Source organism: Apium graveolens, chromosome 3, assembly GCF_009905375.1.
Source record: "Apium graveolens cultivar Ventura chromosome 3, ASM990537v1, whole genome shotgun sequence".
Classification (NCBI taxonomy): domain Eukaryota; kingdom Viridiplantae; phylum Streptophyta; class Magnoliopsida; order Apiales; family Apiaceae; genus Apium; species Apium graveolens.
In genome coordinates this window covers 161,770,501-161,789,504 of record NC_133649.1, presented here as the reverse complement: position 1 = coordinate 161,789,504, position 19,004 = coordinate 161,770,501, and the positions used below count along the sequence as shown (strand labels likewise).

The 19,004-nt window shown below is 33.5% G+C and overlaps 1 protein-coding gene across 3 annotated transcripts; it reads left to right on the top strand.

Annotated features, from left to right (window-relative positions):
• The first annotated feature begins 3,661 nt into the window (after nucleotides 1-3,661).
• Nucleotides 3,662-10,646, top strand: LOC141710913 (uncharacterized). 3 transcript variants are annotated; one of them, XM_074513402.1, is made up of 10 exons: nucleotides 3,662-3,880; nucleotides 4,194-4,271; nucleotides 6,483-6,833; nucleotides 6,915-7,153; nucleotides 7,230-7,325; nucleotides 7,467-7,556; nucleotides 7,661-7,897; nucleotides 7,992-8,298; nucleotides 8,451-8,653; nucleotides 8,776-8,868. In XM_074513402.1, exons 6-8 carry the CDS (start codon nucleotides 7,491-7,493, stop codon nucleotides 8,115-8,117), a joined length of 429 nt encoding a protein of 142 aa, XP_074369503.1. In that variant the 5' UTR covers nucleotides 3,662-3,880; nucleotides 4,194-4,271; nucleotides 6,483-6,833; nucleotides 6,915-7,153; nucleotides 7,230-7,325; nucleotides 7,467-7,490; the 3' UTR covers nucleotides 8,118-8,298; nucleotides 8,451-8,653; nucleotides 8,776-8,868. The 3 variants fall into 3 exon arrangements, with proteins under 3 accessions (XP_074369503.1, XP_074369504.1, XP_074369505.1); XM_074513403.1 differs by lacking the exons at nucleotides 3,662-3,880; nucleotides 4,194-4,271; nucleotides 6,483-6,833; nucleotides 6,915-7,153; nucleotides 7,230-7,325 and having other exon boundaries at nucleotides 7,428-7,556; XM_074513404.1 differs by lacking the exons at nucleotides 3,662-3,880; nucleotides 4,194-4,271; nucleotides 6,483-6,833; ... (2 more) ...; nucleotides 7,467-7,556; nucleotides 7,661-7,897 and adding exons at nucleotides 9,953-10,069; nucleotides 10,145-10,646 and having other exon boundaries at nucleotides 8,122-8,298.
• Nucleotides 10,647-19,004: the final 8,358 nt, after the last annotated feature.

Sequence of the window (19,004 nt, the reverse complement as noted above, 5' to 3'; positions counted from 1 at the left end):
TGTAGAGGGGGTGAATACAGTGTAAAATACGTGAATACAGTGTAAAATACAATCAAATCGAACTTTAATATCTTAAGTAACAGAAAACAAACTTTATTGAAACAATAAACTCTGTTACAGTATGGAACTGTTACCTCTCAGTGATGAACAAATATCACGAGAGCTGCTAGGGTTACAATGAATAATCTTCTCGAATATGATAACACTTATAGTGTAAACCCTATGTCTGTGTTTATATACTACACAGTTACAAGATAATCACTAATTGATATGGAATATATTTCTGCTTCCTAAAATATATCAATCAGATATCTTTTCTTCCAAGTATTCTATTCTTCATAGAATTCCTTCTTCATGCATATCTCTTCTTATGTTTATCTCGATCTTCTTTCCTTTAATCAGCTACTGTCCTTATCCGAACGTCCTTCAGCACTTAAGTTCTGATATCTATCTTCTGATGATTATCTCCTGATAATATAAGTACCGATATCCTTAAGTCCTGACTTCCAGTATAAGTACTGATTTCCAGTTAAGTACTGATTTGTCCAGTTAAGTAAGATCTGAAAACTAAACATAAATCATATTAGCCATGACATTATCAAATATCTCTAACATATATTGTAAATCATTCTACCAATGACTTTGTAGAACTTTCATGTGATCAATATATTATAAATTACTCCACTAATATTATCAACTTTAATAAATAAATAAAATATATTTTTCAATTATTAACTCATTTCTATGTAAATAATTATTAACTAGTCAAATTAAAAAAAATCATCTTTAATTTATATATATATGTCATTTAATTTGGTAACACATTTTGACTATACCGCAACATCAAAAAATAGGGGTTGCGATAGACATGGGTTTAGAAGGCTATTATTACACTTTTGTTTGCAACCCCAGTGAGAACGGTTGCAGAATCCAATCTATGGCGTAGTGAATACTTGCCTCAATTGATAAACCTCTAATCTTTAACTATCAGTCATATCACCCAGTCCTGATATATCTGCATTTTCATTGACAGATTACTTGACCTTTTTATCATTCACCATTCCAGGTTTATCTCTATTCTGAATCCGCTCGTTTTCTTACTGCACGTAATCAGGCTTTAATTTTACAATCTTCGTCTGGCTTTGAATGCCTGGCACTATGTGTAACTATCATAAAAAGCCCTTCAATTAACTGATAATATATAATTTTCTAGTCTATGCGTTTATCCTTATCGTCTACCCACCCGATAATAACATATAAGGATCATCTTTAATAATATAAAGTTAATAGACATGAGGACTCATAGTTCACATAACACATAAACCCATAAGGCATGTATCACATATTTTATATAACATATAACTCAGTTTGTCATGAAAACATTTGACTCGGTATGTTCAAAACTGAAATCGAGTCGAAATACAATTTTACGATAATTACGCGACTCAGAAACGTTTACAAAATTAAGAGACCTTTCGAAACGAAAGATTTTATGTCTTGAAAGTATATTTAATGAAAGCAGAATATTCATCCGAGTCTAGACATATTTTTTTTGTATTAAACGGACGAACGGTCTATTTAATACGAATTTTTAAACATTTTTCGGAATTAAAACGGGTCTCCGAATCATTTTATAATTGAATAATAGGGTTTGAACACCCGAATCTGACTTTAAAATAATTTAATAATAATTATCGAGCCTTGAACATAATTTAGAAAAATATTTTAAAGCTCGAAACTATTTTTCAAAATTTTTAAACAAAAAAAATAATTAAATCAATTAAAATTAATTAATAACTAATTAAATCTATCAATCAATTCATATTTAAATTAATTGATCATTTAAATAATTAATTATTAACTAAAATTAATTAATTAATTAATTAAGATTTATTTTTGAAATAAAAATAATTTTCAGAATTAATATAATGAATTTTGGTATTAAAAATGAATTTTAGAAATTAAATAAAAAATTTTGAATTATTTTTAAATAGAAATTTCCCGAAACAGTTTTTCACTACGCCATAACTGCACATAGGCAACGGTTTTTATCCAGCGTTGCACGAAAAGCGTTGCATTATCTATAAAATTTCAGTTTATTGCAACACAGTGGTGAAAGCGTTGCATTACATTGAAGCTACCGTTGCTAATAACTGTTAGTGTTGTGCAGTATGCAACAGTAGAGGTCATAGCGTTGCATTAGATATTTTTTTTATTTAATAAATGCTGACGTGAAAAATAAATCTGAGGTGGCATGTGTGGGACCCACTGGTGACGTGTCCCACATGTGGGGCCTAAAATGCTGACGTGGCACACAGTGGGGTCCACTTGCTGACGGGGCAGCTGATGTGGCAGCTGATGTGGCACTTCAGGCGTTGCATTTGTTTTCTGGTGTTGCAGTAGGTTATTTAGTGTTACGCTAGTTATTGTACTATTCTTAAAATTTATTTCTTATATTCATGTTCTAATTTTTTTAAAATAATTTTTAATTGATCTAACCGTACAGATGTTGTTTCCTACTAGTTTTAGAGATGTGTAATTTTTTTTTAAAACATAAATTTTATATCACGTGCTTTTTTAATAATCAAACCCTGGTGCACACGGGTTCACATTACATAGTCTTGTTCCGGGTGGTGATTCTATTTTTTTAAAATTTTTGTTCAACAATCCGACCATACGGATGATGATACCTACTAATTTTAGAGATGTCTAAATGTTTTTTAAAAAATTTAGATTTTATATCATGTGTTTTTATAATAGTCAAATTACGGTAAACACGGGTTCCTATAACCAAGTCTTGTCCCGAGTGATGATTCTATTTTTTTAAAATTTTTATTCAACGATCCAACCTTACGGATGATGATACTTACTAATTTTAGAGATATTTATATATATTTTTTAAAAATTTAGATTTTATATCACGTGCTTTTTTAATAGTCAAATTACGGTCAACACTGGTTCTTGTTACCTAGTATTGTCTTGAGTGATTATTCTATTTTTTTTTAAATTCTTGTTCAACGATCCAACCGTACGGATGATGATACCTACTAATTTTAAAAATATGTAATTTTTTTTAAAAAAATTTGGATTTTATAGCGTGTGTTTTTATAATAGTCAAATTATGGTGAACACGGGTTCCTATAACCAAGTCTTGTCCCGAGCGGTGATTCTATTTCTTTAAAATTCTTGTTCAACGATCCAACTGTACAAATGATATTACCTACTAATTTTAGAGATGTGTAATTTTTTTTAAAAAAATTAGATTTTATATCCTGTGTTTTTATAATAGTCAAATTACGGTCAACACAGGTTCCTTGTAGATTCTTGTCCCGAATGATTTCTATTTTTAAAAAAATTCTTGTTTGACAATTCAATTATACAAATAATTGTTTCGATTAATTTTATTATTGTCGTGTTATTTTGACATATATTTTATACTAGTTATACAATTTTATTATAATATTTAAAATTGTAAATATTTAATAAAATACTGAAAAATAATTAAATGATGTTGAGACACAGATCTGCACACTTTCCCAGGCCAAAAAATTGGGCAGCTATTTCCCCCCCTTAACAAAATTCACTCTCTTTCCTTCTCACTCTCACAGTTTACTTTCCTTCTCTCCTCTCACTCTTTTTCACTCTCTCCTTCTCACTCTTTCTCTCTAAACTCTTTGGGCGGCCAAATATCTGAGCTGATATTCGGAGGCTGATATTCACTCTCTCCTTCTCACTCTTTAAACTCTTTCAATTGGTGGATTTCGCAACATTTTTTTTAAATCTGAGCTTCGTTTTCTAAATCTGGGCAACATTTTCTAAATCTGAGCTTCATTTTCAACTTACAGATACTTTGGGGGCTTTACATTGGTGGATTTTGCAGGTAATTTTGAACTTTTTATCGATTTAGGATTTATTTTTAGGGCTTTTGATTTGGGGCTTTAGTATTTCGATTTAAGGTTTATTTTTAGCGCTTTTGATTTGGGGCTTTAGTATTTTAATTTGGGGCTTTAGTATTTCGATTTAGGTTTATTTTTTAGGGCTTTTGATTTGGGGTTATAATTTCCTGTGTTTCAAACTTATAATATAGGGTTTCTTTTCTCTGTGTTTTAGGCTTGTGTAATAATGTAAGTATAACTGTAATTTAGTTTGATTTGATTTTGAATGTTACTGATGTTGTATTGTGTGTTTGATAGGGGGATTTATATCACTGGAAGTAGCTTGATTGGTGCGGCGATTAAAGTGCTTGGTATTATTTCGAAGAATCTCATCAGGTTATACTCGAATCCTAACTTTGCGTATTTGTGTGCATTGTTGTTTTGATATGATTTTGCGGATCTATTTTAGTAATCAACTTGATCTTTTTGGACTGTGCATTGCTGGTGATGTATGTACTATTTTCATTTGATTTCATGTTTTATTTAGGAACAATTTTAGCCGTATGCTTCTTCTGGTATTACTTTACACTCACTTCTCTCTTTTTACAACAATATAAATAAAGAAAGATGTCATGATCATATGTTATTCAGTTTTACAACAGTAGTGAAGATTTTAGATTGTAATGTTAACACTTTGAAGTTTATGTTCTTCTGTGGTACTTTAATCTATGAAGTTTATGTTCTTATGATGTATTTTTATTTTTAATGTTAATGGATGCAGTAGCTTTCTTTTCACTTTTAGTTCCCCTGATAAGCTCTGTTTATATTTCTATGCACTTGTGTTCATCATTAGTTTTCAATTTAATGTCGCTAGCATTGAAGATTAGAATCAGAAAGTTGAAGCAATAGGAAAAATTACTAGTGAGCTTTGAAATTTGTGGATAACCGGAATGGTATTATATTTATTTCATTACATCGAGTTACTATATAACTCTTATCTTATTGTACCGCATTGACTTGCAAGTAATCTAAAATTACTGAAGTAAATGCAGTTATAATAATAGAATTATATACTCGCCATTAGGATAATAATGCTCATCAACCTAAAATTCCTTTCTGTACCAGTAGACTCCTTTGGTCTCACCTTCATATTTCTCGACGTAAATGCATTCCTTCATTTCTCTGTACATTTCCTTGAGAATTGGAGTCCCGTCATACTGATAATAGTTTCCCAGTAACGACTTCATTGCCTCTGTTGCACCTCCATTTACTTTCATCACTCTCTTGTTACTTGTACCGCCATATGTCTTGTTCAACTATTTCCTAACTACTGCATGACAAATAGTACTTCTTGTACACCTTGTGTTATTCACAAGCTCTCTGTTAGTCAAGTATAAAACCTTAAGTTCATTGTCACATCTACTCTATTTTTCCTCTGTTAGATCACAAAACTTGTTTCTTATAGAGAATTACTTTGCTCGATTTTAGTCATGTTTTATTTCCCAGATTAAAATGTATTGTCCACTATCAATTTGTAATTTGATCAAATGTCATGAAACTGTTTGATGTTTCAGATTTAATGGTTAATTGTTATGTCAGATTTGAATCATCCTAAAATTGTTCTTACACATTCGGTGCATTTATGATATTTACGTTCAATTTTAACTATTAATTTCAGGAGATTATTTGTTTTTTTGTAGATTTGGTCTATATTTGTATTTTTTGTTGTTAGCCTGTTCAATTTATTGTGTTTTTATTTCTTGACATATGGCACATTGTTGTTGTTAATTCCTGATTAGAAATATTAATCATTCTTTTTAAATGATGAAAAACTCCCTGATTTGTCTGGGAATCTGGGTTCTGTTGCTATTGCTGAATCTTTTAAAAAGTAATTATATTGCTAAACTGTGTACTATGCATAAAAAGTAATTATATTGATCAAATCTGTTGTGTGTCTATGTAGTACTTTTCTTGCTATTGCTGGGAGAACAGTCTGCTAGGTTTAACACTTTGGTCGGTTTTAACTGTTATTGGTTCTAGTGATGATGAGAAGCATACGTGCGTATGTAAATAACCCAATTGCAAGTTATTGTTCTCCTTAATCAGTGAAACACAATGACTAATTCTAAACTCTTTTGATTGTATAAAACTATCAGCACTTCTTGTTTTAATTTCTGATACATATTTAACTAAAATATCAGCACTTCTTGTATAAAAATATCAGCACTTCTTGTATAAAAATATCAGCACTTCTTGTATAAAAATATCAGCACTTTTTGTATAAAAATATCAGCACTTCTTGTTGCTGTGCAGTATATATATTTTTATTCTGAACTCTTTTGATTGTATAAAAATATCAGCACTTCTTATTTTAATTTCTGATACATATTTAACTAAAATATCAGCACTTCTTGTATAAAAATATCAGCACTTCTTGTATAAAAATATCAACACTTCTTGTATAAAAATATCAGCACTTCTTGTTACTGTGCATTATACATATTTTTATTTTGACAGACTTTATAAATATTTAAGCTGTCTATTATCATTTTTATAAACTTGACTGACTTTAATGATTTATTCTTAACGGGATGGACGACACAACAGTTAATATGAGGTTGCACTATGAAGGGAAGTTTAAGAAGACATCATATGTTGATGGAAAACATTTCATTGTGATGGGCTTAGACGTTGAATCCTTTTCTTATTATGTGCTTATGGAATTGGTCAAAGATAACCTCCATTTTACTGAAATTGGAGGAATCTACGAAAACAAAGGAAGAAAAGGTGGTTGGCAGCTGTTGTCAAATGATAAGCAAGTCATGGCTCTTGTGGAAGATTGTGCTCCTGGTTATTTAGTGAACTTCTACATCGACAACATTGTTGACAAAAAAATTGAGCCGACTCCTTAAATGCAACCTCATGTGATCACTCGGCCTAGGGAAGACTTCATCCAAGGTATTTATATATGTAATGTTTAATTCACATATAATGGTATGTACACTGAATTCTAAAGTACGTTATTGATAATTGTTACAGCTTCCCCTGAGAAACCGGTGAAGCGTAAGTTTGTTACCATACATCAACTCCAGCAGCAAAAAAAGAAAATGGATAAATAGTTGCCCGAGGTTGGTGGTTGGCAGGATATTTTAACAAAAGAAAGTGGATAAGATGTACCTGTCAGTGAAAATGAGAAAGTAACTGCGAGAAGGAAGTTAGCCTTAGAACCATGTGCATGGGATGTTGAAGATACTGGAAATGAGGATGTTGTTGAAAAGGTATTTAAATGATTACTTTAGAAAAAAAAATTAAATGTATACATATGCTTTCCTGATTTATTTTCTACACTTGTAGTTACCACCACCACCACCGCTCTCAGAGTATTTAAAATTCAAAAAAGCTGGTTGCAGAGGGGATAGTGAAGATACTCGTATTGATGTTGCTGAGAAGGTATTATTTACACCTTCTAATATTCTAATATTCAGTAACTTTCACTAATAATCATATACTATACAATTTCTCATTTTTACCATCCAAATAAAGTAGTTGATTAATCATGCATTTTTCTGATTTATTTATCTACACTTGCAGTTACCACCACCATCACCGCTCCCCATGTTTCTCAAAAGAAACATGGAAAAAGTGAAAAAGGCTCGATATAGAGGGGATGCTGATAAAATGGTATTATTTAGTTATTACCATTTCTTTTGATCGATTAGTCACCTTTTCTGATTTTCACCTATTTAAATTTATAATCTATTTAATTGTATACTGATGTCTTGTAGTTGCCACCACCTCCACCACTATGCGAGTATGAAAAGTTAAAACTGGATAAAATGAGGGCAAATAATGAAGTTTATAAATCACTCGGGTTGCCTCAGATAGTTTCTACTTTTAAAGATGCAGTGGAGTCGAGTAGTAAATCAAAAGGTAAAAAAGGGAAAGAGACAGGTATTGAGGAAGACGACTCACAATATGTTCCGGCAAATGAGGGGGACGTTGAAAGCGATGATTCGTCTGAGGTATACGTTATTTGATTAATTGTTTTTTGGTTATTGTTGGCTTAATATACTTTAATACCAAGTATGGTTAATTAATTCTAAACACAAATGGCAGGACATTAAATCTGTTAAGCAAAAGAAAATTGATGTTGGGCCAAGGACTCGTTCACGAGCCAATACAGCCCCTGGAAAATCTGGCACTGTAAATGAGAGGGCAGCTACATGGGCTTATTGTCCATAACCTGTTAAACCGACATCCACCAAGATTTTTAGACAGTCAAGCAGTGATGGACCAACTCCTGGTATGGTTGCTGCTTACTTCGCATTACAAGACCGTCAAATGAATAATGATGAAGCTCCAATGAATGAGAATGTTGTTGAATTCGAAATGGAACAGAATGCAAATGAGGAAGTCGAAGAAGGTAACATGTATTCGTCTTTTTGGTTAATTGTCATTTTATGTTTAGTAATACAGTTTCACTGACCGTACCTTATTTTTTTTGTACCTGTTTAGTAAATTTCTACATTATATTAATAAATTATAGTCATTCTTTTTATGTTTAATATATTACAGGGCAAGTATGTTATTCCCGATGAAGGAAGGAAATGGGTTTATACTACCCTTAGTAATGCTTGGAAACTATACAAGGCTCGTGTAAAAAAAGCTCATTACACTAAATACAACACCGATGAGGAAAGACGGGATAATAAACCAAACCGAGTCCCATTGGAGGATTTTAAAATGCTGTTAAAGTACTGGGGGATGAGGTGATTCAGGTAGTAATTAGAAAAACCTTAATTACTTAAATAGTTACTTAAAAGAAACTGGCATGATCTGTGTACTTGTTTTTATTTTATGAAAACTGGTCTGATCTGCGTAGTTTGTTGTAATTTTACAGAAATTGGCTAGGGAAAATGCTAAGCATCGTAAGTCATTGGTTGAGACGCACACGTTGGGTCGTAAACCTGTTGCCCTAGTTGTTGAAAAATTGGTAATTGTTTTTTATTTTACAAGTTTATTTTTAACACAATGATTTACATTATGGTTGTTTGTTATCGTAAATAGGTAAATATATTTTATCGTGTCCTTTTAGGTATACTTGTGTTATGTAAGAATTTTTATATATTATTTATAACATGATGGGTGTTTTATTTAAGTGTGATTATTTTATTCAAGTGTGGTTCTTAAATAGATTTTTTTTTTGTTTAGGGAAACAAATATTAGTCTAAAGTTAAGTTTTTTTTATCTATATGACAGTAGGAGTACTAAATAGTTAATAGAAACATAGTTCCAGGTCAAATTTCTCCCGCATCCACACTTAAAAATCTTGTTTCCTTTCTATTTTTACTGATATTAGGTTTTCCGCATGCTGTCCTCTGAAGGATATTTACTCATGCATGCATCTCTTTTAACTTAGTTCTAAAAGAATAGAACAAGCATTCAGAATTTGACATAACAAGTTATTGCTGCAAAGACCTATATTAATATGAGCTGAACTCGCTTCTTTTGTGTGGAACCCTTATTTCCTGATGCATAACAAATCATAATCTTGGTGAAAGTAAACTTGCTCAAGTGTATGAAAATTTGAAGATATTATAAGAATAATAGCTTGGAAAAAGATGAGTCACTTAACTCAGAGGCAACAAGCCTGACATAGATTATATGCATTTTCTGAGTAACTTCTTGTATCAATCAAACCATCAAACCATAACAGGCATCCACTTTTGTTTGTAGCATTTGTATTTGAATAAGCTGTGCAATTACATTTCTTCAGGCATTCTATTTCACATTTTGCTCTAAGTGCCTGTGTATCTTAGGTTTTGAATCTGTTTTTGCAGTATGGTTGCAGCTTTATGTCTTTTTCAATAAATGATTATGTCTTGATTTTACAGTCGTAATTTTATGTCTTTTTTGGTCTAAATTCTGTAATGCTGAATATTACTCCCTCTGTATTGTTCAAGATCGATCAGTCTTTAAAAACCATGATTTTGCGCTGATCAGCTTAGTATATTTGATTATTTAAATACCCTTGTTTTTCAGGCATTTAAAGGACTAATTTTGTACATTTTTGACAGAAAAAGGCTGATCCGAATCTTGAGCATCCAAGCAATGCTCAGATATATTCAATCACTCGTAAGCGAGAAGAAGGGAGGGAATACAAGTCAAATAATGAACAAATGAAGGAGAAACTTGTAAGTATATTTTATTGTATAGAGGTAGTTTATATTAATGGCATATTTAGCTACTACACTAACCAATTTTTGCAGGCAAAAATTCAGAAGTTGATGAAAGAGGGAAAGGAGGCTGAAGCAAATGCAGTTGCTTCTGATGGAAAGGCCCATGCACCTAGCTGGCTACTTGGAAGGACCGGTACTAAGTCGGTCTCGACATCAACTAAGGCCTCAACTGCACAGCAAGTGCAAGACTTAACTGAAAAGATAAACGTCCTTGAGAGCGAATTGGAGGCCAAGTTCAACAAGAAATTGCAGGAGAACATGGCTTGGATGGTGAAAAAATTGGGAGAAGCAACTCCTGGTATGATATTCAATCTCGAAGACGTATGTGCCACGGTTTCCCGTGATAAAGAGGAAAATGGTACTCTAGTCACTCAAGGCACTCAAGGCGCAACTTCTTAGTGACTTTGTTCTTTGGTATTTCTGTTCGTTTGAAGAAAGATTTGATGTACTTTTGGTGTTGTAAATTTATAATTGGGTGTATGTAGTTTGGTACTTTCGTATATTTAGAACTTGTTGGATGCGGGTTGTTTATGTTGGATGCCTGATAGGGCTATTTTTGTTGGATGCCTGATAAGGCTGTATTGTTGGATGCCACTTATGGTAGGTATCATGTAAAAACAGACCAGTTATGTCCAAATTTTATGTTTGCAAGTGTTGCATTTTCCAGAATATGATGTTGCATATTGCATTATATTGTGTTGCACTTGATTATAATACTGTTGTAATTTATAAAATGGTGTTGCATAATATGGTATATACTGTTGCAATTGAATGAAATTGATGTTGCATATGCATCAAAATAGTGTTGCATAAACAATGTGGGCCCCACAAATGACGTGGCAAAAAGGGTCCCCACTGCTGATGGGGCATTGTGGGCCCCACATGCTGCGTGGCAGGTGGACCCATGCCGACGTGGCAGGATGGGACCCAGCTGATGTGGCGTGCTGACTTGGCATGCTTATGTGGCTCTGGGGACCCCCTGTTGCTGACGTGACATCTGATGTGTCAGTTGCCACGTAGGACCAAGTGTACTATCCTGTCAGGTCTAATGCAACACTTTTTTTTATTTCCAATAGGTGATTTACTGTTGCAAAATCCACCTGATACAATACTTTCAAGTGTTGCACAAAGTGTTGCATTAGGTGTCTACGACCACTTCCACATTGGCAACCCCCGCTTGGTGTTGCCTATTACCTTATGCAACACCATTTGGACCTTATGCAACTGTATAGTAGGGGTTTCCTATGTGCACTTATAGCGTAGTGTTTTATAGATTAAAATAGAATTGAAATGGATTGAAACCGGGTCGGATATTCAGAAAAACGGGTCAAGAGTTGGGTCAAAACGGGTCGCCAAGAACACCGGGATCTTACCGGAATTTCCCCAGAATTTGGTGAGCTTCGGTATTCCGGCCACCTCCGATTCAACCTCCTCACTCTCTTGTTTTCATTAATTTCACTTCGGTTTTACAGAGCAGCACACAAGTAGCTTTGCCGTAACAAAAATGAGTCCAAAACATCTGCTAAACTCGGATTCCTGTAAAACAAACGAACGGTTCCGACGAACTCGTTGGAAACCTCGATGTTAACAATCCCTTGGCCAAAATCAATAATATATGTATGAAAATGAAGCTTAACACATAGGCAATCTGACAACATAATCAAAATCGTTCCAGAATCACTCAAAGTGAAAATCCCAAAATTAATTAAGAACATTCAAAGCTTCAAAACCTTAATTTTATAAATCCGAGAATCAAACCTCATTTTCTATATATTATTGAACTCCAAATTCATCATATGATATACTAAAATGACGAGGATAAAATTATCTACAAGATTAAGCCATCAAATCGCATAACCAACATCAACACCAAAAATTCCTCCTTTAAATCATTAATTAATTAGAATTAAAATAAATTAGAAATTAATATCGATTTCTGCACCAAAATAGTTGATTGATTCAGAAAGTACTTTTCGAGAGCTTCGATTTGATATATGGCATGCCCGAATCGGAGTTCGATAACGCCTTCGTTTGTAAGTTTGATTTTCAAGAACGTAAGGAATTATTAGGGGTTTCTCTGTATTTTATCGGTTTTAACTGACTGATTATGATTATACGAATAAAATAAGATAAAAAATAGGCTATTTATATTTATCGAATATTGGTTCATGTTGTATCGTATTGGATTGATAAATCAGTTACTTAGCAGCTAAGTAACTGCAAAAACGATCCGATTTGATACCCGTATTGGATAATTATCCAAACCGGGTTTTTCATAAAACACTTTATACGAAAATAGTGTAATATTATTGCATCTTTTGAGAATACGAGTTTTGTTGATTTATCGAAATGATTAGCGTATTGAAAATTTTGCACAGGGATGCGTACGGGTTAAACCGTAATCCAGATCGAAAAAGTCAAAACATATAAAATGTCCGGAATTATCAGATTAGATTAGGAAGGAGTTTTTGGAAGAGTTTCGGGTTGTAAAAACGTAAAAACGGTTGAAGTTGGACGATTCCCGGTTTTATAAAATAGTTTTCCAATTATTCATAAAATAATTAATAAATTCATATATCATTATAAAATCATATAACAATCCAAAACTTACCAAAAACAGACCTTAATTACCTATATTTTATTCTGGACATATTAAACTTAACATACTCACATTTTATTATATATAAACATCCAAATATTATTATCAATCATCAGATAATTCACTAAAAATTCACATTATAATCACATAATAATCATTTATTGATAAAAATAATTATACGCTATATCCTGGATATTACATAATTAATTAAATCATACTTAATTAATATCATAATTAAAACAAATTACTTATTTAATTTAAATTCATAATTTAAATTATTTCTCCTTCAAGCGTTCTTTGTATGTGACCCTGTAGGTTATTATTACGTAGGAAATAATTTTAATATCTCATATTAAAATTATAAACAATGAGCAACATCTAGTAATACATCATTGCTACCCAAGTAATATAATTAAATCGGTGACCCGTTTAAACATTTCGTGATAATGTACAATAATATAATCCCTTTAACCAAATATTATAGATTAAACTAGAGGCATGTAATGTGTCATTCTCATCATTGTTTAATCCAAGTTTCCTTGATCAATGAGTAGTGTTAGGAATATGTGTATTAGTTTGATGATAAGTTAAACAAAACACTTAAGTAGAAATCTAGTATTTGTAGCCTCAACGGATAAGACCATCTTCGCTATCCGTTGAAGGAGTAGCTTTACTTAGCAATAAGTTTAGTATTGTAGCACATTTCATTCTCTGGATTCAAGTTGTAATTCTTAGATGTTGTAGGAAATTATCAGTCATGTTGACTACTAGTGGATATGCAAATAGGAGGGCTAATTGTAAATATTTCATGCCTTGTAATTTTGTATAAGTGAAGAAGTAACAACTGATATTGAAGACCTTCAACGGATAAGAAACAAAGCTTCAACGGATGTCTCTAAAGCTTCAACGGATAATATCCATCAACGGATAAGTGCTTCAACGGATAAAGACTTCAACTGCTAATGCATCAACAGATAAAGCTTCAACGGATAAAGCCTCAACGGATAAGGCATCAACGGATGAAAGCTTCAACGGATGCTTAGTTCATTAGAAGTTGATAGTGACAATTCATAAGCTGACAGAGGCACATGGGTTGACAGAGACAAACTGGAATGTGGAAGCCTCTAGGAGGAATCAAGAAAATGCAGCATTTCCATTCTGGTGCAAACAAGGAAGTATTCAAAGATTAACAGCTAAGCCTAAATTGCATTGGATAGAGAAATGAAGAAGAAACATGTGAAGAGCCTTTTAATTGTATTTTACAGTTTTGTCTTCACTTGTAAACTTGGTGATATATAAACCAAGTAGAAGCTAGTAATTAGATGTGAATTTTCCAGAGCTGTTTAGAAAAATCCAGAGAGAAAATCATCTAGTTTGTACTAGGAAGTAGCTGTGATTTAATTCTTTGAATCATAGATTTTCTGAAATAATACATCTCTGGTGGAACAACAAATCCACCAGAAAAGTTTTTAAGTTCTTTGTGTTCTTTACATTTGTGTTTGAATATATATATATGTCTGTATTAGCTTCAAGCCATTCACACACATTTGCTCACTAAAACACTTAGCCTTAGAAACTACTCAAGACTTGAAAAAGTTTTGACATTTACATTCAACCCCCCTTCTGTAAATCTCATTGTTAGTCCACTGGGAATAACAATTGGTATCAGAGCAAGCTCTTAACATACAAAGAGTTTAAAGATCTATTTTGCTAACATCATGAGTAAGAAGGATATTGGTGTAAAGATTCCAATCTTGGAAAGAGATAACTATCATCACTGGAAAGTGAAGATGCACTTACATCTTCTCTCTCAAGATGAAAGCTACATCAACTGCATTGAAAATGGTCCTCACATCCCTCACAAGGTGGCCACAGCTGCTACTACAACAGTTGCTGTTGGACAGTCTATTCCCAAGCCAAAAGCAGAATGAACTGTTGAAGATATTGAAGAGGTTCACAAGGACAAGAAAGCCATGAACATTCTGTTTAATGGCCTAGATCAAGATATGTTTGACAATGTCATTAACAGCCAAACTGCTAAGGAAATTTGGGATACTGTGCAGCTTATCTGTGAAGGCACTGAGCAAGTTAGAGAAAACAAAATGCAGCTTCTCATTCAACAGTATGAATATTTTCTTTTTGAAGAAGGAGAATCATTGAATGATACCTTCAACAGATCTCAGAAACTGTTGAATGGATTGAAGCTGTATGGCAGAATGTACCAAGTCAAGGACTCCAATTTAAAATTTCTAAGGTCTCTACCAAAGGAATGGAAGCCTATGACTGTTTCTCTAAGAAATTCTCAAGATTATAAGGACTTCACACTTGAAAGATTATATGGAATTTTGAAGACATATGAACTTGAGATGGAGCAAGATGAGCTGTTGGAAAAGGGAAAGAGAAAAGGAGGACCAGTTGCACTTGTAGCTGACAGTGAGAAGGTTGGAGCCAGGAATGAGGAGAAGACAATTCCAAGTCTAAAAATTGGCACAAACAAATCAGAATCAAGCAAGGGTAAAGAGCAAGTAGCTGAGGATGAAAACAATTCCAGTCAGGATGACTCTGATGATGTTGATGAACATCTGGCTTTTCTGTCCAGGAGGTTTGCAAAGATGAAGTTCAGGAAAAATACAAAATTCACTAAGCCAAACAAAAACATGGTGGACAAATCCAAGTTCAAATGTTATAACTGTGGCATTAGTGGACACTTTGTAAGTGAGTGTAGGAAGCCAACCTCTGATAAGAAGAAATTTGAGCAAGTTGATTACAAAAAGAAGTATTTTGATTTGCTCAAACAAAAGGAAAGAGCTTTTCTCACTCAAGATGATTGGGCAGCAGATGGAGTCAATGAAGATGATGATATGGAATATGTCAACCTAGCCCTGATGGCTAATTCTGATGAAAATGAAACTAGTTCATCAAGCAACCAGGTAATTACTACTGATCTCTCTCAGCTTTCTAAAAATGAATGCAATGAAGCCATAAATGATATATCCAATGAATTATATCATTTGCGAGTTTCCCTTAAATCACTAGCCAAGGAAAACACTAGGATCAAAGAGAATAATGTGTTTTTAAGTGATAGGAATGCTGTGTTAGAGGATCAGGTAATTGAGCTTGAAAAAATTAAACTTAAATGTTTGACTGTTGAGAGTGAACTAGAAGAAGCTGTTAAGAAAGTAGAAATTATTTCTAAACAGTTAGAAAGTGAGCAAGAGGTAATCAAGGCCTGGAAAACATCTAGGGATGTTAGTGTTCAGATTGCCAAGGTTCAGGGAATTGAATCATTCTGTGAGGATTCCTGGAAGAAAAACAAAAAGGAGTTGGAATTAATTGATGGATTGTCAACGGATGTGGAATCAACGGATGATGAAAGTTATCCGTTTGAAGGAAGAAAATGGGCATCCGTTGAAGGCTCATCAATTAAAACAGGCAAGTAATTTAAAAAATAAAAATCTCAATAAGAAGGATGGTTCAACTCTCAAGAACTTTGTCAAAGAAGGAGCTAGCATATCCAAAGATGCCAGTAAGGTGAATATAGGACACATGACTTTAGATCCGCTGAAAAATAGGCTTAAATTGGTTGAGGATAAGAAGGAAACTAAAAGAAAATCTAAAAGAAATGGGAAGGTAGGGATTAATAAACATAACAATTATACACCTGATAGGTATGCTCCTAGAAAAAGCTGTGTGCATTGTAAAAGTGTTAATCACCAATCTGATAATTGTAAATCTGTTAAAAATGCTCCCATTCCTTCAAATCCCTCAATGCCTAACATATCTATGTCACCTCTGCATGCCATTCCTGTTATGTCTCATCAGAATCCCCATGCACATTTTGCAAACATGCCATATATTAATAATCCTTATTTTACTGCATTTAGTATGCCTCAAATGCCATACAATATGCCTATGTGGAATAATATGTTTGCACAATCTATGCCTTATTAATTCCAATCAAATGTGCTAAATGATTCTGTGACTAACCCTACACTTCAACCAACTACATCTAAGACCAAGGCTGACCCAAAGTTACCTAAGTCAAAAGATGCAGGAGGAATGAAGTCTAGGAAAAAAACTAACAAGGCTGGACCCAAGGAAACTTGGGTACCAAAATCAACTTGATTGATTTTGTTGTGTGCAGGGAAAAAGAAGGAATCTATGGTACTTGGACAGTGGTTGTTCAAGACACATGACAGGAGATTTCACCCTGCTCACAGAGTTTAAGGAGAGAGCTGACCCTAGCATAACCTTTGGAGATGACAACAAAGGATTCACTATGGGATATGGCTTGATTTCAAAAGAAAATGTCATCATTGATGAAGTTGCATTAGTTGATGGTCTCAAACACAACTTATTGAGCATCAGTCAATTATGTGACAGAGGGAATACTGTTTCCTTCAATTCTGAAGCCTGTATTGTCACAAGTAAGAAGGACAATAAAGTGGTTCTAACTGGAGTTAGAAAAGGGAATGTGTATTTAGCTAACTTCAACTCTACAGATGCAGAATCTATTACTTGTCTTCTCAGCAAAGCAAGTTCAGTTGAAAGTTGGCTATGGCACAAGAAGCTGTCCCACTTGAATTTCAAGACAATGAATGATCTAGTCAAAAAGGACTTAGTTAGAGGAATGCCTCTAGTAGAATTCACAAGGGATGGACTGTGTGATGCTTGTTAGAAAGGAAAGCAAAAGAAAGTATCATTCAGTAAGAAGCTTGAATCTGCAATTGATGAACCATTACAACTGCTACACATGGATCTTTTTGGACCAGTCAATGTATTGTCAATTTCAAGGAAAAGATATTGCCTAGTGATTGTAGATGATTTCTCAAAGTTTTCATGTGTTTATTTTCTTGGATCAAAGGATGAAGCTAGTGAAATAATTAGCAATCATATCAAGCAAGTCAACAATCATCCTGATTTCAAAGTAATGAATATTAGGAGTGACAATGGAACTGAGTTCAAAAATTCAACCATAAAGTTGTTCTGTGAAGAAAATGGGATCATGCATGAGTTCTCAGCTCCAAGGACTCCACAACAAAATGGTGTGGTGGAAAGGAAGAACATATCACTAATTGAAGCTGCAAGGACAATGCTTGAAGAGTCAAAACTCCCAACTTATTTTTGGGCTGAGGCTGTTAACTGTGCATGTTACACTCAGAATATTTCTCTAATCAATCAGGCAAAAGGCATGACTCCCTATCAATTATTCAAGAGAAGAAAACCAACTTTAAACTTCCTGCATGTCTTTGGTTGTAAATGTTACATCTTAAGGAATCAATCTGATCACAAAGGGAAGTTTGATGCAAAGGCTGATGAAGGAATATTTGTTGGTTATTCTACTGGAAAATCATATAGGGTCTACACTCTAAGAACCTACATTGTCATGGAATCTGTGCATGTTACGTTTGATGATAAAAAGATTGATGGACTAACAGATGAGGGACATCATGAAGGACTCAAATTTGATAATATTGAGATATATTGTGATGATAGTGAAGATGAGAATGATGAAGAAGGCATCTCAAGAAGAATTCAAAATCTGCCTTTGGATAATGTACAGAATGCTGCATCCGTTGAAAGTCATAATTCAGCTTCCGTTGAAAGAAGCAATGCAACATACGTTGAAAGACAAAGTGCATCATCCATTGAAGTTCATAATGAAGCATCCGTTGATCACAGTCTGTCAACGGATAATCAATTCACTTCATCAGTTGATAGAGCTCCCAATCCCTTTCAAAGGATCAGCAACTCAGGGGGAGTTTCAACCAATCAACATTCTATCTCACATCATGACAATACTGAGGCAACCTCATCTAGAGCTAATCTACCACCTCAAAGGAAATGGACCAAGAATCACCCTTTTGAACTGATCATTGGTGATGCTACATCTAAAGTGCAAACTAGAAGGGCTACTCAAGATGAATGTCTGTATAGTAGCTTTCTATCACAGGAGGAACCTAAGAAAGTGGAAGAACCTCTATTGGATCCAGATTGGATTTTAGCAATGCAAGAGGAGCTAAACCAATTTGAGAGGAACAAAGTATGGAAGCAGGTACCCAAGCCAAAGAACAAGAGTTCTATTGACACAAAATGGGTATTCAGAAACAAGATGGATGAAAATTGCATTGTCATAAGGAATAAAGCCAGATTGGTTGCTAAAGGCTATTCTCAACAAGAGGGAATAGATTTTGATGAAACATTTGCTCCAGTTGCCAGACTTGAAGCCATCAGAATCTTTCTAGCCTATGCAGCCCATGCCAATTTCAAAGTCTATCAAATGGATGCAAG